This window comes from Syzygium oleosum, unplaced genomic scaffold, assembly GCF_021117445.2.
Source record: "Syzygium oleosum isolate NSW1041296 unplaced genomic scaffold, Sole_v2.1 Sole_v2.10, whole genome shotgun sequence".
Lineage (NCBI taxonomy): Eukaryota > Viridiplantae > Streptophyta > Magnoliopsida > Myrtales > Myrtaceae > Syzygium > Syzygium oleosum.
Window position 1 is genome coordinate 2,970,926 of NW_026607494.1, and position 23,951 is coordinate 2,994,876.

The 23,951-nt window shown below is 42.4% G+C and overlaps 3 protein-coding genes across 3 annotated transcripts; 1 reads left to right on the forward strand and 2 right to left on the reverse strand.

The window, feature by feature from the left end:
• Nucleotides 1-520: 520 nt before the first annotated feature.
• On the reverse strand, nt 521-4,744 carry LOC115665254 (probable protein kinase At2g41970). Its single transcript, XM_030587129.2, has 8 exons — nt 4,687-4,744; nt 3,403-3,578; nt 2,688-2,944; nt 2,475-2,601; nt 2,117-2,390; nt 1,302-1,434; nt 1,121-1,207; nt 521-754 (listed from the first exon to the last, which is right to left on the reverse strand). The coding sequence occupies exons 2-8, from the start codon at nt 3,488-3,490 to the stop codon at nt 629-631; spliced, it is 1,092 nt and encodes a 363-aa protein (XP_030442989.2). The 5' UTR covers nt 3,491-3,578; nt 4,687-4,744; the 3' UTR covers nt 521-628.
• Nucleotides 4,745-7,758: 3,014 nt separating this feature from the next.
• On the forward strand, nt 7,759-11,105 carry LOC115678585 (gamma-tubulin complex component 3). Its single transcript, XM_030601978.2, is given in 4 exon segments — nt 7,759-7,954; nt 7,957-10,114; nt 10,244-10,701; nt 10,799-11,105. Coding segments are annotated over 3 exon segments (2,583 nt in total). The 5' UTR covers nt 7,759-7,824; the 3' UTR covers nt 10,539-10,701; nt 10,799-11,105.
• A 754-nt stretch (nt 11,106-11,859) lies between these two features.
• LOC115678584 (DNA-3-methyladenine glycosylase) lies at nt 11,860-16,072 on the reverse strand. The gene is made up of 7 exons (XM_056315092.1): nt 15,657-16,072; nt 15,102-15,173; nt 14,787-14,910; nt 14,304-14,374; nt 12,720-12,777; nt 12,385-12,512; nt 11,860-12,063 (listed from the first exon to the last, which is right to left on the reverse strand). Exons 1-7 carry the CDS (start codon nt 15,990-15,992, stop codon nt 12,001-12,003), a joined length of 852 nt encoding a protein of 283 aa, XP_056171067.1. The 5' UTR covers nt 15,993-16,072; the 3' UTR covers nt 11,860-12,000.
• Nucleotides 16,073-23,951: the final 7,879 nt, after the last annotated feature.

The following is a 23,951-nucleotide window of genomic DNA, read 5'->3' on the forward strand; positions in this document are numbered from 1 at the left end:
ATTAAAAAATTCAAATAATGTTTTTGTTTTACCAGCAGATCTCTGCCACATGGTCGGCTGCAGTTGTCCTTTATGGGCTGTTTGTTTGCATCTTAGGATTTCATATTCAATGCCCCCAAAACGATCTCTTGCAAGAAAAAAAATCGAGAAATCGTGACGTGTCGTAACTCAATTGATAAACGTTCAGACACAATATTTTGGAGCTACGTTTTGACTCGTTTCCACGTGGTTATATACAGAAATCCTTATCTTAAGTGAGTTAAGCGTGTCGTATCGTGTTATGTAACTTGCTTTATAAACATGAATTTAGTTTTCAAGAGCATGGCCGGTGAAGTATAGTTACGGGATTTAATATTAATGCTCGAGATTCAGAGATTAGGAATTTCAAGCGCATGTCCGTGCACGACTAAACCTGTTCACATTGTACGTACCGAATACCGATAGGAAAACGTTGACAGAACTTGGCCAGCCCTTGGACTAAGTAGAGCACAATTGTAGCGATTTCTTAATTATCTCGGGGTAAATGATTTAACTTTAACATTACAGTTACAAAGAAGACAGAAAGAGCTGCAAATAAGCGATCCGGGGAGTGTACTGCCTCTTTTTGGCAAATTGAGTAGGGATATAACTACACTTGAGAGTCTGGACCTGCTGGTTTCGAGTTTAGGAGCGGTTGAAGAGCCTTCACGACGATTGTCATGTTCGGTCGGAAGTCCGCCTCGTACTGGACACATAGTGCTGCAACTGCTGCTAGCTGCAACAGCCAGGTAAACAGCTCCAGATTTTAGGAAGACATTGCTCATGCTAGTATGTGAATTCAAGGCATGTCCACCCCGTCAGAATGTCAAATTGGTTCACTCGACATGTAATTCGCATTCGATGTTTCCGCTCAAATGAATGACATCGATTCACGTACTCATTATCGAGTCTTTGGTCAATCAAACTAGCCTAATCAATACATGGCCTAATCAAGGTACTTCGACTGTTAAAGCTAATCTTACTTTTGCCTCGAATGACATTCTTTCGGAGTTGGCACACGCAAATTCCAAACAGGCACGTAAAAGCACCTCAATACTTCTCCACATTCTCAAACAAGAACTAGAAGAACAGAGGAAAGAACCTTGGCAATCGCCTTGGGCGGGTAGTCATTGTTTAGTTTCGGATCAACACACTGTTTCACTTTGTCTTCGCTCAATCTCGGAGTCGCCTGCAATACCAAGAATCTCAATCAGTCAAGTAATCAGTGAATCTGGAAGCCTTCCAAAAAGCTTGATAAATTCTAATGGAAAGAGACAGCAGACCCAAGTGACAAGACTCTGCTGTCCCTTGGGCATCGTGTGATCTACGGGCTTCCTCCCCGTTAAGAGCTCTAGAAGGACCACCCCGAAACTGTAGACGTCGCTTTTCTGGGTGATCTGCCCTGTCATGGCGTACCTGAAATTCAAAGCCAAAAAATCACCGTGGAGAAACTGAAAATTGCAGAGAGGAGATCAGTGTTTTCACTTCTAAACCATTCGCCGAAGTACTTCTCCTCAAGTGGGAAGTCGAAATTTCACCTCATTTTCCAGACAATTTTGACTTTGGCATATCCCTAAGGAACCCAAACATTATGGTATTCAGCAGCTCCTAAAACATTCAAACCAATCATCGTTTCTGTTCTTTGAGGCCACGATGAAAAAAATGATGCTCTCTAATATCCATAAGGTTTTATCTCTGTTTATGCAATGAACGAAAAGCTTAAGAGAGTTGTTTTACTGTTATCCTCTTCATCAAGTCGTATTCAAGCAGAAATATGCACCACACTACTTGGATGTACTTAACAGAGAAACATCATGACTTGTAATCTTGTTATTTCTTTCGATTCTAAATGAAATTAAATGGTAGCAGTAATATACAATCTAATGAGCTAAATCTTTCTAAGGATGTCTTTCAACCCACCGTATCGGTAATGTTGTTTTTTCCTTTCACTATTTCAAAAGCATGGGTCATTCACTTTCCTTCCAATCAATCAATAACTCTACGGAAACAAAGCAATCTTCTAAACTCTTCTGAGTCTTCAATTTTTCCTAACAAAGCATTGTTTTTGTTTTTCTTGGCTCTAAATCGAGTCGCTTACTCTGGAGCATGGTAGCCAAAAGTTCCCAAGACCCTAGTTGAATGCAGCCGCGCTGCGGTGTCGGACGACTGATTCGACAAGTTGAAATCCGCAATCTTCGCCAGGAAATCGTCGAACAGAAGCACGTTGCTAGATCTGACGTCTCGATGGACAATTGGAGGCTGAACTTTCTCGTGCAGGTACTCGAGGCCTCTAGCTGCACCGTACGCAATTTTCACTCTCTGGTTCCAACTAAGCACGGGACCAGGTTCAGCGCCTTGCACTCCTTTCCTACCTGCCCAAGGACCATGTATTAGATTCATATGACCCTTTTCTGAGTCAAAACAGCGATTGTGATACGGTGCGGTTGCGGTCATACCATGCAGTATATCATGTAAAGAGCCCTGAGTGGCAAACTGATACACCAAGATGCGGTTATTAGCCTCCAAGCAGTATCCAATTAACTCCGTGAAATTCTCGTGCTTGAGTCTTGAAACTATGGAAAGCTGCATTGGTCCATTACAAGATATTGCATGTCACGCCATGTTGTATTTCGTTTGACTGAACTCGTATGTCGGAAAATAAGTATAACCTGAGCCTCAAATTCGGAGTCTGGTTCTTCAGAAGAACTGGTGTCTAATTTCTTTACAGCTGCCTGCTGACCATTGCTTAACTTGGCTAGGAAAACCCGGCCATAGGAGCCTTCGCCCACCAAAGCCTTGGAACCAAAGTTGCCGGTTAACCGATTCAACTCGCCCAGCGTCAAAGCCGGCACTTCGATGGGCAAGACCTTTTGAGGAGCTCCACTCCTAGCCACATTAGATGGTTTTGGCTCTCCTCTCGCATTACCTGCATCACGAGGAAGAGCATCGATATTATTTATCACAATGTAGAAAAGACTAAAAAAGTGCATTTACACAGTAGTTCGACAAGAGATCCAAGACCCGGCATTGACTGAATAAAACCATATTTATCCAATGGAAAAGCTGGCTTTGAGGTGAAATGCACCAGGTTTAATTGATGAACAATATTAATTATGTACAAGATGCTAAAGTGACTTTGACAATGAAAAGGAGGTTAGCGAGAGGAGTCTAAGGCAAATGAGAAGGCAAAGTTTCTCGTGATTTTGCTAAAACATTATCCTGATCACCATCATCATCGAGTCTAAGGGGCCGAATTCATATACCTGGCCACATGAGAAATGTACACACACGAAAAAGCTGACGATTTTGCACATAATTGAAGACAGTGGCAGGCCGTGTCGACAGATATAGAGCACAAAAATAAGGGGACGAAAGCACTATTACCATATGGATCGCCTCCTCTGGGCGGGGCTGTGTATTGATTAGCAGGAGGGCCGTAGTTTTCCTCCTCGGATCCTCCGCAGCACAACATTACTCAACCTGTCGCGACAATTTCAACACGCCATCAACCCAAAGCTCTGTCGATTTGGTTTTTTGCAACGGCTTGAATTCCTGAAATCCTAGGAAACCAACCACCTAATTAACAGGGCCGATCAATGCATCACATATTAACAATCGACGAGCCGCAAGCAAATTGAGTGAAAACGTTCAGTTTTATACACCAAGAAGAAGCACAGATTCATAATCATACACCAACGACACTTGTCGCAGCAAAAGTGTAAATTCCCATTTCCCCCTTTCCTACATCATCCACAAACACAAAATACATCCCCCAAACATGCATTAAACTTAATTTCCGTCGACCATGCAGAAATTTATCCGGAGCAGAATATCAAGAATCAGAACAGCGGATGAAAAATTGCACCGCCCACCAGGAGGCCAGCGATATGATGGACAACCCAAGAAAGAAAAGAGAAAAGATCCAGCAGAACAAATTGAGCTGTCCCCAAACATGCATTAAACTTAATTTTCGTCAACTATGCAAAAATTTATCCAAAGAAGAACACCAAGAATCAGAACAGAGGATGGAAAATTGCACCACCCACCAGAAGGCCAGCGATCTGATGGACGACCCAAGAAAGAAAAGAAAAAATACTGTCCCCAAACATGCATTAAACTTAATTTTCGTCAACTATGCAGAAATTCATCCAAAGAAGAACACCAAGAATCAGAACAGAGGATGAAAAATTGCACCACCCACCCGAAGGCCAGCGATCTGATGGACGACCCAAGAAAGAAAAGAAAAAATACTGTCTCCAAACATGCGTTAAACTTAATTTTCGTCAACTATGCAGAAATTCATCCAAAGAAGAACACCAAGAATCAGAACAGAGGATGAAAAATTGCACCACCCACCCGAAGGCCAGCGATCTGATGGACGACCCAAGAAAGAAAAGAGAAAAGACTGTCTCCAAACATGCGTTAAACTCAATTTTCGTCAACTATGCAGAAATTCCTCCAAAGAAGAACACCAAGAATCAGAACAGAGGATGAAAAAATTGCACCACCCACCGGAAGGCCAGCGATCTGATGGACGACCCAAGAAAGAAAAGAGAAAAGACTGCCCCCAAACATGCATTAAACTCAATTTTCGTCAACTATGCAGAAATTTATCCAAAGAAGAGCACCAAGAATCAGAACAGAGGATGTAAAAATTGCACCACCCACCCTAAGGCCAGCTATCTGGTGGACGACCCAAGAAAGAAAAGAGAAGAGATCCAGCAAACATGCAAATTTTGAATATGCGAAATTTTCCGAGGGAGCCCGAGAATCAGAAGGATGAAAATAGGCCAGGGAGGACCCATGAAAATTTGACAGAGAGAGAAAACGACGAGGGGAGAGAGAGGGAGGTATTGAGAGAGAAAGGGGAGAGAGAGAGAGAGAGGGGAAGAAGAGAAAGAGTGCTCTGTTTTTTGGGCTTTCGTGTTTTCCCGGGAATCCTGAGTCGGTTGTTGTGTTAACCGCCAAAAACTGAATCGACCGTCCCATCATCATGTACACAGGGGCTTTCTGCAGCTACGTGCGCGCCACCAATCGCACGTTCCCACGTCAGCCGATCGAACGGCCCGGAACGGCGCCTTCGTACGCCACGTGGGGGATGTCGCCGGAGAAATAGCTTGACCCTAAAGTGGGCCGTGCGGTCCGGCGGCAAAGGGCCCAGCTTTCTTGGACCTCTAACTTCTTGAAGATGGGCCGCGTCCCACTATGGCTTCACAAGGTACAAAGTTTGTCTTTGCGGTGGCGGAGGGAGGGGGAGGTGCCCTCTGCCGGCAGCTGTGGAGGATCCCGGCGGCAGAGGGCCGCACCGCCCCGTGCAAGGGCGATCACGGAGATTTTCCCGTTGCTAGGGCACAAAACGGAAGCCTGTAATGCATGGTGTCAAATCCAAAACGCTTATTTTTTTACGGTCTTTCGCAGGAGCAGTTACCAATGATTTTCTCTAATTTCTCTTCGCGGAGCTTTGATGTATGATATTATCGTATGGAGGAGTCGTATTCCAGTGTAGATTCCGCTTGCCTTAGCGAGAAGCATTTCCTCAAAGCTTAGCTACATCTCAATTGCTATCATTCATGGGCATGGGAAACTTCAAATCTCAAAAATAGACGAGGAATCAGATTAGCCTTGCCCATTAATACTGTGTGTTCACTTGCTATTGGATAACACTTGGCACATAATTTGGGGCCAAACGGATGATGATGCTTACACCGAATATTAATGTAATAATCAGACAACTATTGATAAAATTTTGAAATAAGTGTACTATAAGTCTTAAAATGTGTCATAAAAATGCAATCGAATTCTTAAAACTTATAGTACAATCAAGTCCATCAACTTCATCTAATTTGACTAACGAAAAATGTTAACATGGCTCTTTTATTAATTTACTCAAGACGCGTGGCGTCTATGTAAATTGTGGAGGCAAGAAAACAGGACTCTATTCTAAAAGGTCCTGTCCATGTGCAACAAGAACTCAAACGATGCTCAACGAAGAAGCCTGGAAGCTCGAGCGACCTCGGCCGACTTGATGAAGCTAGGAGCAAGATCTAGGTCCGTTTGTGACACATTTACCCCATAATGCATTTGTCCAAGGGCATTTTCGTCTTTTTCTTTTTTTTTGTTTTTTTTTTCCATTTTTTTTTCTTCTCTCTTCCCTCCGCTAGTCACGGCGGAGGGAAGCCAGTGAGGGCGGCCCTCGCTGGCGTCGAGCGAGGGCAACCCTCCCCGACGTCGGGCGAGGGCGACCCTTGCCCGACGCTGGCGAGGGCCGCCCCCAATGCTGGCGAGGGCTGCCCTCGCCGGCTTCCCTCCGCCGTGGCCAGCGGAAGGAAGAGAGAAGAAAAAAAAAGGAAAAAAAACGGAAAAAAGAAAATGACGAAAATACCCTTGGACAAATGTATTATGGGGTAAATGTGTCACAAGTGGCATAGTTTATGATTTTTCATGTCACAAAAAAAAGTTCAGGGTAAATTTGTCACAAGTGACATAGTTTGGGATTTTTGGTGGTGTTTTCCCTAACTTCTTCGAAGTGTTTCTTTTTTAACAATTCTTTTTTCTCAAATTGCGAAAATAGTTGCTGATGGGCGCTGCCGGCCTCTATTTAAATCTATGTTCTATTATTCTATAGTAATTTTTTATGGACGAAGTACTCTTGAAGGGACTTCAAATCTTTCTCTGGAGTCTGGCCTTCTTGGAGCAAAGTTGATGTCAAGTAGACCTGTTAAACGGATGAGTCGGATTGAATTTAGGTCGGATCATTACCCCTTTTAATCCGTTTAGGACCCATTTATAGTAAGGCAAATTTCTCGACCTATAGCCAACTCATACTCGACCCAACTCATTTAATAAATTTTAGGAAAGCTTATTTTGCTAATTATTTTTAAAAATTGTATTGCCAAAATATTTTCATGCAATACAAATCTAATGAACAATTTTTATATATTTTTTAAAAAAATTTGAGACTCCGTTTGTTTCACAAAAAATATGACATTTCTGAAAAATGTTTTTCAGGAAAATAACAATATATTTTTTTTAATATGACACTTCTGGCAAATTATCTTACGTGGATTTTTGTATTTTTTTAAAAAAATATTTTTTATTTATTATTTCCCTTTTTTCTTTATTTTTTTCTTCTGTGCGCCGGCTGCAAAGGCCTCACCCTCGGCCGGCAGGGTCGCGAAGGCCCTAGGTGAGGCCAATGCTAGCCATGAGCAAGGGCACAAAGGCCCTCGCCAGATCTGGGCGGCCTTGCCCGTAGTCGGCAGGGTCACGTAGGCCCTCACAACAGATTTTCCGGATGTGGCAAATTATCGAAGGCACTTAAGCGAATGATTTTTCATATTTGTGGCACTTAATTGATCGATTTTTCAAATTTGCGGTACTTCAGCGAGCGAAAAAAATTACAAAAATCGTCCGCATCGACGCCAGCAGTGCCACGTATGATAACCGGCATCCACGTCGAAGCAAATCGCTGATGGCACTTAAGTGATCGATTTTTTTTCAAATTTGCAACACTTAAAGTGAGCGAAAATAAAATTACGACGTTCAAGTGAGCGCCATACCAAAGTTATGTCGCTTTTATATTTGAGAATACCCATGAAAATCCTGAAATCCCCAAATTTTCATTTCAAATTTCCCAAAAATGACCAAATCTCATCATTTCCGCGCCCTTAAACAATCAAAAAAGAAGAAGCTCACCAGCTCTCACTCCTCGCCCCCACACCCAACTCCCTCCCTCTCTCTCTCTCTCTCTCTCTAAAACTCCCTCACTGTTCTCTCTCTACAGCTGCGCTCCTCTCCTCTCCTCCAATGGAAGAAGAAGACCAGCACAAGATCGCAGATCTGGTCCGGGAGCTCGTCCTCCGCCTCCTCTCCCGGAGCAGCCCCGCCGGCGACCCCCCCCCGCCGCCGCCGCCGCCGCCGCCCCCGACCCCCACCGCCTCCAGGGCTCCCTCCGCTACGCCCTCCGCATCCTCTCCAGCCGCCTCGCCCCCTCCGCCGCCCCCGACGCCGCCGCCCTCGCCGAGTCCATCAAGCGCCGCCTCGCCACCCAGGGTAAGTCCTCCCAGGCCCTCGGCTTCGCCGATCTGTTCGCCAAGTTCGCCTCCAAGACCGGCCCCGGCAGCGTCAACAACAAGTGGGCGGTCCTCTACCTGCTCAAGATCGTGGCCGAGGACCGGAGCAGCGCCAGCGGCGGGCTCGATTTCTCCGGGCCGCTGCCCAATTTGGATTCGTTCGAGGCCGAATTGGGGAGCAAGTCGAGGGTTTCGCAGGATCGGGAGAGCGAGCGGAATGGCTGGAGTAATGGGGTTCTGCTGGTCGCCAAGGACCCCGAGAATTTGCGCGATTTGGCGTTCAAGGAGTACGCCAGCTTAGTGAAGGAAGAAAACGAGGTGTCGGAGGAGGTCTTGGTGAGGGATGTGCTGTATGCTTGTCAGGGAATAGATGGCAAGTACGTGAAATTCGGTACGATAGTGGATGGTTATATCTTGTCGGATTTGGTTAAGGTCCCGAGAGCGACCAGGACTATGGTTCGGAAGCTCTGTGAATTGGGTTGGTTGTTTAGGAAGGTCAGGGGTTACATTTCGGAGTGTATGGATCGGTTTCCTGCTGAAGATGTGGGGACTGTTGGGCAGGCATTTTGCGCGGCATTGCAGGATGAATTATCGGAGTACTACAAGTTGCTGGCTGTGCTTGAAGCTCAGTCGATGAATCCGATTCCTCTGGTCTCGGAGACGGCCAGTTCGGAAAATTATCTTTCTCTGAGGAGATTATCCGTATGGCTTGCGGAGCCGATGGTGAAAATGAGGCTGATGGCAGTTTTGGTTGATAAGTGTAGGGTCTTGAGAGGGGGGGCAATGGCTGGGGCTATTCATTTGCATGCGCAGCATGGTGACCCGCTTGTGCATGAGTTTATGAGGCGTCTACTGACCCGAGTTTGTTCTCCTCTTTTTGAAATGGTGAGGAGTTGGGTCCTAGAAGGAGAGTTGGAAGACAATTTTTCCGAACTCTTCATCGTGGGTCAGCCAGTAAAAGCTGAATCTCTTTGGAGGGAAGGTTACCGGCTTCATGCTGGGATGCTCCCTTCTTTCATATCCCCTTCTCTTGCACAGCGTATCTTAAGGACGGGGAAGTCCATAAACTTTCTTCGTGTCTGCTGTGAGGACCGTGGCTGGGCTGATGCCGCCACAGAAGCCGCATCTGCTGCCGGGACCACGACGAGAAGAGGGAGTCTAGGTTATGGTGAAACTGAAGCCCTTGAATCTTTGGTTGATGAAGCGGCCAAGAGAATAGATAAGCGCTTGTTAGATGTTATGTACAATAGATATAAGTTTAAGGAACATTGTCTTGCAATTAAGCAGTATCTGCTTCTTGGGCAAGGAGATTTCGTTCAATATCTCATGGACATTGTGTGGCCTGAACTTTCTGAGCCTGCTAACACAATTAGCTCTTTCAAGCTTGCTGGATTGCTGGAAAGTGCAATCAGATCTTCTAATGCTCAGTATGATGATCCTGAAATATTAGATAGGTTACGGGTCAAGATGATGCCTCATGGCACTGGAGATAGGGGCTGGGATGTCTTCTCTTTACACTATGATCCTAGGGTCCCATTAGATACTATCTTTACAGAGTCGGTAATGGCAAAATATTTAAAGATTTTTAATTTCCTATGGAAGCTTAGACGCGTGGAACACGCACTTATTGGTGCTTGGAAGACCATGAAGCCAAACTGTATCACTTCCCATGCCTTCTTGAAGCTGCAGCGTGCCGTTAAGTTGCAGCTTCTTTCAACGTTGAGGAGATGCCAGGTTCTCTGGAATGAGATGAACCATTTTGTTACAAATCTGCAATACTATATTATGTTTGAAGTCTTGGAGGTCTCATGGTCTAATTTCTCCAGTGAAATAGAAGCAGCCAAGGATCTCGATGATCTACTTGCAGCTCACGCCAAGTATCTCAATTCAATTGTGGAGAAATCACTTCTTGGTGAACGGTCTCAAACCCTTCACAAGTCACTTTTTGTGTTGTTTGACCTCATATTGCGATTTCGAAGTCATGCTGATAGGTTATATGAAGGCATATATGAATTGCAAGCCAGGTATTGGGCTTTCTTTTTTTCTCCTCTTGATGTGTGCAAGCACGCGTATATGAACACATTGTACGTAGACATCTACGTGAAAAGTAAGTTTTACATAAGCCTATTCTCGCTTCTTTTTGAACGATGTAGGACTGGAAATTCTTCCTTACCTTCGCGAGACAAAAGCAAGGCGAGAAAGCAAAAGAAAGATCAATCTTCAGAACCTGGTTCAGTAATTACCGATGGAAGGAAGGCCCTAACTCAGCGCGCAGGTGATTTTCTGCAGAATATGCGGCAGGATTTGGAAGCAATTGCAAAAGAATACACATCGTTGCTTGAGGGTTTCTTGTCTCAGTTGCCTGTTCAGCAGCATGTTGATCTTAAGTTCCTTTTGTTCCGCCTCGACTTCACTGAGTTCTACAGCCGGTCGGGACTTAGTAAATGAACATGCATAGTAAATAAGTTACAAAATGAGTACAGGGAAACATTTGCTTTGACATTTGATGGGTGAACCGCAATGTTGATTGCTCATTGCTTGGGATCATGTGGTTGATTATGTCGGGCTGTCACAGTGGAACGGTCTTTCACAACTCACAGGTTGACTTTAGGTATGGATTTTAGCTTCGTTTTTTCTTTTTACTTCAGATTTATAGTTTTGTCGTGCATATGATTTGAATTATTAGTGTGTGTCATCTTCTTTTGCAGGGGGGATTGCTTGCTTTGGAGTTTTTAACCGATTGGAAGCTACCGGTTGATACTGGTCGAGTAATTGAATTTAGTAGCATAGATTCTTTTGATGTAGTTGCCCATCCTGTGTTTATGTTTTCTTTGACCACTTGTTCTTACATTGTACATACTTATCATGACGTGTTGTTAGAGATAGGTTGCAAAGACTCGTGTTTCACGGATGTTTTGGATCTCTAAGTTTGCCCTGTTTTGATTGGTAGGACAAATCAATATTGTAACACACTCTGAAGCTTGGAATGGAAATATATCCTCTTCATTTCAATGATGAACTTGTCTTCCATTTTATGTCGAATATGATGGCATATAAGGTCAGATAATTCAAGCAGAGACAAGCCACAGAGAGAAAATTTGGAATGTGAGCAGGAATTCGATTCCACTGGTTACTGTATATGATCTCGCGTGGTTTGTAGGTATATGCAGATTTAAGCCTACTAATTTTGATTTTGAATAGGAACTGTTGAACTGGCTAATTCGTTATCCTCACATTAGCAATAAAATATCTGGAATGACACGGGAATCATAGTCAATTATCCCCAACAACTTTTCATTAGACATTCTACAGATGCAACTTCATCACTGTAGTCATCAACTTATCACTTCCTCAAAAAAAAAAATTTGTGGCAAAAAAACGTTCTTGACCTAAAATGCTCTACAGCTTGGGCCTAAGCACTGGAGACTAGACCTCGAGCATCGAGGACCCAAGCACGGCATTTATGGACCCGGACTCGGGTGTTGGGACATCACGCACGAGCACTAGGGCTTCAAGCATAGCCTTGATTAACCTAGGCCCTGGCACTGGAGACCTGATCTTGAACGCCGGGAACAGACGTTGGGGTTCCCGTGCTCAAGCGTGGAGTTTCGGGTCTAAGCACCGATACCTAGTCATATTTTAGAAAATATTTTCCGATTTTTCAAAGATAAAATCATTTCCTTAAATTTAAGTATAGGTTTTCTGTTAACTCATTTTCGTAAATGAACCAAACGTTAGAAAATGAAGAAAATGTTTTTCACGAAACAAACGGAGTCTTAATTTGTCCATATCTCACCGTATATGCAGAGATTCAACAAACACACCAAAAATTAGAGCAGGTAGCAATCTAGTCCAAAGAATATCTGGAGACTTGCTATGCCAAACTTTTTCTTCGGTATCTGAGTTTAGCTTAAGAAACTTGTTTGTACCTTCTGCTTTCATCAGCGATCCAGATTGCAGCATGGTGGGAGTTCTTTAGCAAAGCAAGGGGAAAAAAGGTTAATATATACTCATCTGGAATCTAGAGTTCATATGGAGACACTAATCTCATTTCAGTGTTGTCCTTCACTTTCTTGTACATTACGAAAAAACTCGTATATACATTCATCACCTCAAGGTTCCAGAGAAATCAAAACCCCTTCTCACGCATCGACCATCCAATAAGAATCTCGGAGAATCCCAGATCAATCGTAGATCTGAGCTACCTTATCACAACACCCTATAGCGAAATGTCTTCAAACATGCGTCCAGTCTATAATCCAGGTAGCCTTAGTGTGTTTCTTGGGGAACTTACCCAAGCTGAACCCGCAACAGCGAATCTCCATAATGCGTTGACATCATCAGGCAAAGCATACTCAATGCCAACGCGTGGACCGATCAGTATATTTTCCGGCTTTGGCCCATCTAGGATTTCCAAACCACCTGGACCAGTCAAAAATTTCTATGAGATATGCAGTGACAGATCACATAAAGAGAAGCCAACAACTGAAATTCTGTTTGGGGACTCGTGTTCCAATTTTCATTCGTTCATTTCCTTGTCTAGCAACATGTTGTCATCTTAGGCAGGGATTAGTCGCCTCCTATAATAAGAGCCAAATTGAAGGTTCGAAAGTTAGGTTCATCACTGACCAGGAGTATAAAGGGGATGGCTTGACCAGTCAGTTGAAAGTCCTAGTGCTTGGCCAACCTGGTGAAAAAGAGTTCTTGTTCAGTGATGTCCATACAACACATTCTACAGGAGAAGAACAACCAAAAAATCATGACTTATTGGATGATCGGGATGCGGTAATACATCTAAAATATTATTACATCGAACGTATTCCCACCTGGATTCAGGAATAGCGACATGTACTAAGCGCACTGTCCAAGCCAAAGAACTTACACCGAATAGGGTAAAGTCATGTTCTAGATCTTGGTTTACAAATATAAGAACGTAATAAGAAAGTACTCAGATTTTCACCGAGCACAGGACAAAACTTATTCCTTCCGCAAGAAAATCTCATTGGTTTTACGAGCAAAGTATCTGCTAGAGTATTCAAAGACAAAAAAAAATGTGGGAATAACATCTCTCTCTCTCTCTCTCTCTCTCTCTCTGTAGACAGCTGTTTCTCAGTTCTACTAAAGAAACAGGTGGACCTTGTTTTCCCCGAGTCTTTTCTCAATCACCTCGTGTTTCACCATCCAGCCCTACCTCGTCTAGATGACGCCCCTCTACTGTCTCTGTCCTCAAAAAAATCGATCAGATGATTTTTAAGTATCGATCACTGAGTACTCAACTTAAGAAATAGCTTGATATAATTTTGAAATAAAATCATGAACTAGGGGAATCGCCTCGTGATACTCCATCAATCAAATAAATCAACTATCAAGCCATTTAGTAGTTGCGCGGGCATTAAAAATGTATGACACGATTCTTGTACGTACTTTTGATAGTCATCCAATGGTTCAATCAGTTAGTATGAATATCTGATCCTTCCCGTTATCCAAATAATATCACTTAAGCATAACAAACTAGGGATGTGCCCATTTTCCAAAAGTCAGGTTTCCCATATTTGTAGTTCTTCATCGTCAGAGATCCATCAGTGGATTAGATAAATCCGGCCTAATTGGCCATTTTTACATCTATTAGAATTTGGAGAGAGAGAGAGAGTGAGAGAATAATGTGTTGGTGTTATCGCAAATTGGTGACGCTTTTCTTTTTGAGACATAAGAACATAAAATACAAAAAGAAACAACCCTTTAAATTTATAACTCGCTCAACATCTATTGTCTTTCCAGACCTCATCTCAGGTACTTAATTCACTGCATGTTAGACATTTATAAGTGGAAGCTTTGGCCATCTATTTTGGAATATGTGACTGTGGGTCCACTCAGCATAAACTTAATGCGTCTAAGCTACACTCAGTGATATACTTTAAGTTTTGACCCTCATTGTCTAATTTCTACACAAAGAGGAGGTTAAGCCTACTTCATGAATTGAGGTCACCATGCTGTTGCCATGAAAAAAGTTTAATTACAGTCATAACAAGCTTCCACCACAGGCTTTGAGTTTTTGGAACTTTGGATATATGCAGTCAAATATTGCTAATGCACAAAATTATATGTACAAATACACACATAAATCTTTCTGCAGGGAACAAATCAGATCTGCCACCAGGTGAAATGGAATGAAATTCGCATCAGAATGAAAGACTCGTGGTACTTTAAACTGACCTTGCCAGGCCCCGTAAGAAGCACGGGCTTCTCCGTTTGCTGACCCCTACGTTTCTGGATGGTCTCTAGCCCTACAACATATGTCATCAGTAACTCGGTAATGCAGCATCAATGAAGAAATAGACAGATTCTTACATCTCCAGACCAACCAACTGAAAATCCAACTAATTCTCCTAAGCTCATCAATGAACTTCAGCATACTCCAAACATATGTCATCTACTCAGTAAGGCAGCATCAATAAAGAAATGGACAGATCCTTACATCTCCAGACCAACCAACTGAAAATCCAACTACTATTCTTAAGCTCATCAATGAACTTCAGCATATTCCAAGAATGAGCCAGATTGGAGAAATTTGGAAAACCACAGGCAAGAAATGTGAACAATGTAGAGGGAATCCCATATCTACTGCTCAGAATAAGCCTCTGAACCGACACTCGTCAAGAATAACATAGAGAAGGGAGGTTTAGGCAATGCAGTTACCACTAACGGGAGCACAAGAGCGAATCAAGACAGCCGCTCCAATTCCTTCCTTGTCTGCCACAACATTAAGCATTGTGTGGAGACCATAGCAGAGATACACATATGCATGTCCTCCTGGTCCAAACTACAAGACGACATTCAGTAAGCAGTCAGTACATGCACAAGCAATAAAAACATAAAAATAGGGTCATGTTAACCTCCAAGAACACTTATTTAGCATGCTTCAAGTGCCCTAAAGACGCTCATTAACTAAATCTGCGTTAAAAAGTGATATTTGCCTGGTAGAATCATAGAGGAAAGTTGTGATAAGCTTACAGCTGGTGCTGTCCTCGCCGTAATGCCAAATCGACCATGACAAGCCGAATCATTTGGCCTATAAGCTTCAACCTGTCAGCACGCAGAATCAGGGTATTTTCAACTTTCAGTGCAAAAGGCAGATGTCGATTTCTTCTGTGTTTTTCTCCATAATCAAAACTCGTAATTGTCGCTTAGCCGCCTAATTAGAATTCAAAGGGAGAGTATACTGTCCTTTACACTCTTTTCTCTTGTATTCCCACTATCCAATCAAACCTACTCCAAATCATTGGCCAGATTGATCGACACAAAATCTCTACTTTCTCATCCAGCTCGACGTTCAGAAAGACACTAAGCAACTGCTACTTCCCTAAGGAATATGCCCAATACGAATTCCAACTCCATCTTTTACAACTCGAGATTTTGGAGAGAAAAAAACGATGAAGCATCCACACAACTAGTATGCCAGACAAGTTGTTCATGTTTGGCCGCAGCCCACATTTCTAATGCAAACGGCGACTCGACACAATGTGCCCGAAGAACAACTTAGCGCCACCGAAGACGAAGAGCACCCACCTCAGTAATCTGAAGAACAACGTCGTCTCGTCTCAGGAACTTCCCGAGCAACCGCGGCGCCAGGTCCAGAGCATCCATTTGAAAGAATTCCCGCGACAGAATCTTGAACTGGTCGAAGGATGCGCTCGAGGGCGGGGCTTCATTGGGTCGACGCCGGGGTCGAAGCTGAGTTCTGGGGCTCGCCGCTTTCGGGGCGGCGGCGACCGGCTTGGCTCGCCGGCTCGCCCGAGTCTTGAGCGACTCGGCGCGATCGCTCGCTCGACTCGGTGATGTCCCGGGTCCCCCGAGTCGCTTGGCATTGCGACTCGTCGCCATCGTCGTCGTCGTCGTCTTCATTGGGAGCTCCGACAGAGAGAGAGAGAGGGAAGGAGGGAGGAGACGAACAGGTGTTGGGGGCTCTTGCTCAGGTGAACTCGCATCTGTTCGAACACGAACTTGGGGTTGACTTTTTGTGCTCGGGTGTCTTCGCTCGGTCGAGGGTTTGATGGTCGCTATCTCGTTTTTCTTAGTCAACTCGACGTTTAAGGAAGTAAATGAAGGCAAAATCGAGTTAAGTTTGATTTTAAAATATCTGTAATTCCAGCCGTTTTGTTTCGCATCCGGCTTGCCATGTCATGCCGCGCGTGATTATTGACGTGGTCATTTCGTAACCGTGTTTTGTATCTGGATTGGTCGTGTGATGTCGTACGTCATTGTTGCTTCGTCAAGTAATTTCATCATTATGTTTCGCATTCGATTTGTCATGTTGCATTGCACGTAATTATCATCATATCATACCATCTCATCTTTATACTTCGTACTAGATTTTCTACATCATGCTGCACGTGATTATTGTCATGTCATATCATGTCATCGTACTATTATGTAACAAAAGCACATACAAAACTTGAGTGGTCATAAAATTTGTGAGGCAATTAGAGTCGAGAGTTCATTGAGTTGTTATCTATCGACTGTTTTACACCTACAGTTCGTCCTTCTAAATTCCAAGCACCGTCGTCATTTCCCGGGAAAAAAAAAAACTTGAAATGAACAGTGCTATCATAATGCACGAAAAAAGGTTTGCCTCTCTAAAGATGCTTAATGATATCACGAATGTCGCCATGTTGTGAATTAACTTTCGAAAAGCACCTCACGGATGTTTTTAGAGCCATGATTAAATGCTTCTACGACCTAATTTTTAAAGGGGCGAGCCTCATTATTGTATGTTAGCATGTTGATTATGAGGTTTTCCCCCTACTAATAATGACGCTTAACTTATAGACACGGTATCATTCTCTTCTATGTCTTTTCAATTCACGTTCGTACCAAGAGAACTAAACAAGCTTGTAACACAGACTTCTAGTTATAATGATTAATGCGTAGGCCCGAATGAACAACACTTAACTCGCCCCGAAATATTCAAAGAAGCCTTTGGGTAACATAATGTAAACGCAATGGGCCAGCCTCCAAAAAGACTTCACAGCCTGTAAAATTACTCGATGTGTGATGTGATAATCGTCAAATTGGTGTCATGAACTAAGATGAGAGGAGAGTTAGGGTTACTATGTTATTCATCAAAAAGCTTTGGGAGAGCATTTCCAGAGCCCTTTTGGGCCTTCAACGGCTCTGCCAAATTTGAGGTAAACACAATTCTAAAGGCTTTTAAGCTGAAATTAAGCATTTCCAAAAACCTACCAAGGAGTGATCAATCTCAAGGTGGGAACTTGAATCGAGAAGCGCCCACTAAGGACCAGTTCCACAAAATAGGAACCGGGAACCGGTCTACAATCACTACAATCCCGCACGGATCTCCTCTCTGTTTGCTAAGAGACAAAAAAAAATAAAAATAACCCTACTTCTGCTCGTTATGTTCAAATTAATATTGTCAACACTTCATATAGGAAGCCCGTATCTCCGTTGTGTCGAATTAATAAAATCCTTTGAAACCCAAAAGCTCCATAATTAAACTTTCTAACAAATTTCTGTGATCTCGTGTAATGCAAATGCAGTTTTCCAATGTAGGCCGATCTAGGAAATTCCGTAAATGTAAATGATACTCAATTGCAACAAAATTCTATGAACTGCTAAATGACAAGCTTGCATAGCAAAATATTAACCCCAAATCAACACACACTCTAACTGAGATGGTAATGGAATGAGAGAAATTAATCACCGGTCTAGTCCGGGTGGTCGGTTGAGCGGTTCCTCACCTGAAGCAACCGGTACTCATCGGTTCTAACCGGGAATCGGATCGATTGGCTTTGACAATTTTCAAATTGCGACTTCCAAAATCTTTCAAAGACTCTTATACCAAAGTTGAGATGTTTGGTAACACAATTCTAAAGGCTCTTGAGCCGAAATTAAGCATTTCAAAATCTTATAGCCTAATGCAACTCCACCCAGCATGGTCATTGAGCATTTTCAGAAAGCTACTTCGAGAGTTGATCAATTTTTTCCAATTTTGCCTTGATCCGACCGGCATCGCGCGACATCAGCGACAAGGTCGGATTTAACCTATGTCGAGCTTAATCCGACACCAACAACCCTCGCTTGGGATTATGTGGTCTCGTCGGCCCTCGCCTAGAGTCGTAGCAGCCCACGCCCGATCTATGCTCCGTCGATCCATTCTCCTTTTTTATTTTATTTAATTAAAGATTGCCTTACAGTCTGGATTTGAAAGTTCGTTAAATAAGTGTTTACCGAGTATTATTTGCTTTTCATGAGAGCCCTTTAGTCTAAAAACCTTTTTTCATAAATGGAAAGCCTTTGGGTAAAAGTTCTCTCAAGCTCACCCTAACAGTTGAGGATCACGTCAATGAGATGCAAGCATTTCCGACAAATATACGTGTGAGAATATATTGCACAGATGGTATGAGCCTGTCACCTCTCTCGTTACTTCATTAAGTGGGCTTGGATACTACTCATTTCTCATTGGTCTTGGACTGTCTAATGACTTCGGTGAAAAGAAAAAAGGGTGCAAAGGGGCAATCCGCTTAATCACCCTCTATGGCATTATCATAAAGGTCATGACATGCCCGCCGTAGAATGTTGATTTGAGCCACTGCTGCTCAGTCCCCACCCGCATGCACATGACTTGTCACTACTGTAGCCCCATCGGCAGGTTAAAAGTCGGGAAATCTCTTTATATGTCGGTACCAAATTTTTCAGGTACAAGTTAGCCTGAGGTTCGCTTACAATATGACTTGAACAAGAATCTTATGAAAGATAGTGTGACCGTTCCATGGGCTATTGCACTTTGTGGCAGGTGGTCTAATGACTTGGGTCGTGAAAATTGGTAGGATCTATCATTATCTTTCTAAAGGGAAAATCATTCAAAAAGTCATAAACCTATTATACGGCGGCCAATTTATTCCTGAACCTTTCAATTGTGTCAATTTAGTCCTAAACCTTTTGATGATTTGTTAATTTAGTCATAAACTTTTTGATGATTTGTCAATCCAGTCTTTCAGGCCAATTATCCAAATGAGAGGTTTATAACTAGATTGGCAAAAAGTCTGTTTAGGACTAAATTGGTACAATTGAAAAGTTTAGAACTGAATTGACCGTTGAACAATATGCCTAGGACTTTTTGGACAATTATCCCTCTTTTTATCATATACTAAGGTCAAAGCATGACTCTTGCTCTTGATCAGGCGATTCCAACATCATCAGAAAGTTTATACTTATCTAAAATTATAAATAAATAAATAAAAGTTCACAAGCTTCCCAATGCATAAAAGCCGCAACAATGGGACTAATTAAAAAGTAATCAGCGGTCAAAAATCAATTAAATGCTCATTTATGTAAAACATAGATACAAGTTATTGGAGATGAGCAAAAGGAATCACCCGGATCGGACTGGACCAATCGGTTCTGGGCAGTTCGAGGAGCATTGGTCTGGTTTGCGGTTCCATAAAATTAAAACCGATGAATTTCGATCCGGTTCTCAATTTCAGAGTGTGGAATCGCCCATCCGGATTACCCAGATCAAACTGATTTTGCATCCCGATTTGCTATGTCATGTCGTATGTGATTATTGTTTCGTCAAGTAATTTCACCATTATGTCTCGCATTCGATTGCATGTAATTATCTTCTTATCATGCCATCTCATCGTTATACTTTGGAACGGATTTGTCATGTTACGTCGCATGTGATCATTGCCTTGTCATGTTATCGTACCTTTATGTCTTGCAGCACGTCTGTCGTGTAATGAAAGCACGTACAAAACTCAAGTGGGTTGATTAAGCTGGCGAGGTAATTAGAGTCCAGGGTTCGTTGCCTCGTTATTTGTCGGCAACAAAGAAGCTCGGCTTTTTTATACCTATAGTTCGTCCTTCTAAATTCCAAGCACCGTCATCATTTCCCTTAAAAAAAATTGATGTAAACGGTTCTATCATAATGCACGAAAAAAGAATTTGCCTCTTTGAAGATGCTTAACGTATCACAAACGTCGCACGTTGGGACTTAACTTTCAAGAAGCACCTAACGGATGTTTTTAGAGCCGTGATTAAATGCTTTTAAGACCTAATTTTTAGAGGGGTGAGCCTCATTATTGTATGTTAGCATGTTGATTATGAGGATTTCCTTTACTAATAATTAATGACGCTTAACTTATAGACTAAACAAGTTTGTAACACAGACTTCTTGTTATAATGTTTTATGTATAGGCCCGAATCAACAACACCTAAATCACTCCGAAATTTTCAAAGAAGCCCTATGGGTAACATGGGCCAGCCTCCAAAAGACTTAAAAAAAGCATGTGAAATTACTCGATGTGTGATGATAATTGTCAACTTGGTGTCATGAACTAAGATGAGAAGAGAATTAGGGTTACTATTTTATGCATCAAAAGCTTTTGGGAGAGCATTTCCAGAGCTCCAGAGTCCTTATGGGCCTTCAAAGGCTCTTCTGCCCAAATTGAAGTGTTAGGTAACACAGTCGTAAAGGCTCTTACGCCAAAAATTAAGCATCTCTAAAATCCTATAGCCTAATGCGACTCCACCCGGCATTGGCTTTGAACATTTCAGAATGCGACTTCAAGAGATGATCGATCTTTTTTCAACTCTGCCTTCATTAAACTAGCTAATTTCTATTTTTACCATCACCCTCGCTTTTCTATGCAGATCTGACCGGTATCACACGACAAGCTGAGGTTTGACATAGAGATTAATCTAACACCAGCGACCCTCGCCTGGAGTTACGCTGTCTTGTCGGCCCTCGCTTGGGGTCGCAGCGGCCTGTCGCCTGATCTGCGCTCCGTCGATCCATTCTCCTTTTTTATTTTATTTAATTCAAAAATTGCCTTACGGTCTAGATATGAAAGTTCCTTAAATAAGTGTTTACCAAACACTATTTGCTTTTCATGAGATCCCTTTAGTCTAACCATAAATGGAAAGGCTTTGGGTAAAAGCTTATCCCAAACACAACCCAACAATTGAGGATCGCGTCAATGGGATGCAAGCATTTCCAACAAATATTCACGTTGACAAGGAAATTTCAAATAGTCAACAGAAATACATGTGACAATACATTGCCCAGATCGTACGAGCCTATCACCTCTCTCGTTATTTCATCAAGTGGGCTTCGAAACTAGTCATTTCTTTTTGGTCTTGGACTATCAAATGACCTTGGTGAAAAGTAAAAAAGGGTGCAGAGGAGCGATCCGCATATCACCCTCTCTGGCATCATCATAAGGATCACATACTCGTCGTAGAATGTCGATTTGAGCCGCTGTTGCTTAGTCGACCTGTATGTTCCCGACTCATCACTACCGTAGCCCCATCCGTAGGTTAAAAGTCGGGAAATCTCTCGCCATAATGATACCAAATTTTCGAGGTACAAGTTAGTTGGAGGTTTGCTTACAATATGACTTAGAACAGCAACCTTATGAAACCTACCATGGGCTACTACACCCTGTGGCAGATGATCTGATGACTTGGTCGTGAAAATCGGTAGGATCTATCATCATGTTTCTATTTATGCCCATTTTCTAAGATACTCATGTCAAAGCATGACCCTTGCTCTTGATCAGGTGATTCCAACATCATAAGGAAGTTTATACTTATTCAGTTCCCAATAGAGTTTCTAAAATTATATTGAAAAAATACAAGCTTCCCAATGCATAAAGGGCCGCAATAATGGTTTGTAGAACAATATACGTCAAGTCTTTTGATTAGGTGAGAATCAATCAAATTGAAATTGATACCACAATTTGAAAGCTCCGTTCTATGTTTCAATTAACAAGCCAATGAGAGCGCATCACAACTAGCATAAGCTTCCCCAGAACTACCAGCAGGCCCCTACCCGAGAAGGGGCTTCTACTCAGCTCTGATATCAAGAGTAGCCCGATTTCCAGATTGAATCGGATCGGTGCTCGCCCCATTTACCACCTGGTGCCCAACGCGATTAATGACCTGTCACATATTATTCTCGCAGAAGCCAAATATTCTAATCGTATAGTTATCATTAAAAAACAAAAGGGAACTTTGAAATGGCTCATTAGTATAAGGTGACAAACTAGGAAATGGCCTTTCCACGTCCCTAAAAGAGCTCTAGCATGGACCGAGCAATGTTGTGCTACCACGTTACCAACTCACATACATCAAATCACAGACAACATAGATAGATAGATAGATTAGGTTAGATTAGATTATAGAAGATTAGAGAAAAAGGTATTAAAAGCAACTCGTCCCTTTTTCAAATCCACAAATCTCGGTCCATGATTTCACGGAACTAAGGCCTTCTTTTAAATTGGCGTTTGGCAAATTAATATTGACCCCCGCAAAAAAAGAGCTTCCATTCAATTGTAAAAGAAATAATTAAAATAGTTTCAGTCAAATTATCCTTTTTCACGTCGGTCCAAAAAGTTGTGAAGTGACTTAACATGCTAAAGCCGCCACCACACCAAACAAAGGTTGCAAATCTCTTCTTGACACTTGCCTAAAAACAATAATATACGAGAGAGAGAGAGAGAGAGAGAGAGAGAGAGAGAGAGAGAGGGAGGGATATAATAAAGCTAGGCCGACACCAAACATTAAATTATTTGCGCAGTTATCATGACTACAAATGGGAGGCTAAGCTTGATCTAAAAATTAGTTTTCTTTTTTGTAAAAGAAAATGTCGGTTAAGATGGAAAAAGACAGCACGGATTATAAGGACAAGGTACGAAATGGTAGTTGGAAAAGCATGTAGTTTTCGTTATGGATAGACCAGCATGGGGGAGAGAGTAGGAAAAAAAAAACCAAGGAAAATGACTGGCACGAATTGTAGGAAGAGTGTGAAATGTTAGTTAGGAAAATTTGTGTTCTCCTGTTTGAACAAATTAGGTTTTTGAGGTAAAGATCGTTTTTGTGAATACTTCCTATTTATAATTCGATTCCACTTTAACCCTCAATATCTTTTGACATGGGAAGTCCGACGACCGATCCATGTCGGGTTCTCGGACAAAAGTTCACTTATCATCTGTGGTGCCGCGGACCGTTTGACCTAAAAGCTTTTGAACAAGGATGAAAGATGAGAGTGGCACGGTCAAAGATGTGAATTGCATGAGCTTTTATTTGCTAAGCTCAACCATCCTCTGCCTTCTCAATATCTATGCCGGCCTCCTTAAAGAACAAGAGTAAAGTTGCTTATACAAATACAAACTTTCAGGAGATAATCACACAACTTGATTTTATTTACGCGGACGCAGGTATGGATGACACTCTAGAGCATTGACATAGGCACCAACACTCGGAACTCCAGTGTTTTCCCTCACAAAAACCAACAGCTCTCCCTTCGAAAATTGCTCATAAATATTTCATCAAGATCTACCTATCGCGATTTGGTCAAAAATCCATTGTGCCCTAGCTGAATCTGCAACAGTTCGTTCTTAGATTCAACAGATGCCAATGACCGAAATTTAGATCACTCGAAAGTTTGGAAGTCAATTCAATGTGGCCAAAGAAGGCGTCGACCAGTATTGACAGCTGACTAAATCAAGTCACAAGACTGCTAAAGCACGCCAACGAAAATGGTGGTTGCCATGTCTTTCTTGGTTTGTCTTTCTTGGTATGATTTTTGAACAACGATGAAAGATGTGATCGGCACGGTCGAAGATGTGAATTGCATGAGCTTTTATTTGCTAAGCTCAACCCTCCTCAGCCTTCTCAATATCTATGCCGGCCTCCTTAAAGAACAAGAGTAAAGTTGCTTATACAAGTACAAACTTTTAGGAGCTAATCACACATTGATTTTATTTACGCGGACGCAGGCATTGACATAGGTTGTCGACACTTAGAACTCCAGTGTTCTTCCTCACGAAATCCAACAGATCT

Bases quoted from the DNA above. Each gene is read 5' to 3' on its own strand.
- LOC115665254 (XM_030587129.2), bottom strand. From the start codon at position 3,490: ATGTTGTGCTGCGGAGGATCCGAGGAGGAAAACTACGGCCCTCCTGCT. The intron at 2,602-2,687 runs GTTATACTTATT...GGACCAATGCAG, and splicing joins ACTCCGAATTTGAGGCTCAG to CTTTCCATAGTTTCAAGACT. The intron at 755-1,120 runs GTTCTTTCCTCT...TGGCTGTTGCAG, and splicing joins CGCCCAAGGCGATTGCCAAG to CTAGCAGCAGTTGCAGCACT.
- LOC115678584 (XM_056315092.1), bottom strand. From the start codon at position 15,992: ATGAAGACGACGACGACGACGATGGCGACGAGTCGCAATGCCAAGCGA. The intron at 15,174-15,656 runs GTGGGTGCTCTT...GCGTGCTGACAG, and splicing joins TTGTTCTTCAGATTACTGAG to GTTGAAGCTTATAGGCCAAA. The intron at 12,778-14,303 runs GTCAGTTTAAAG...CTTTTTCACCAG, and splicing joins TTCTTACGGGGCCTGGCAAG to GTTGGCCAAGCACTAGGACT.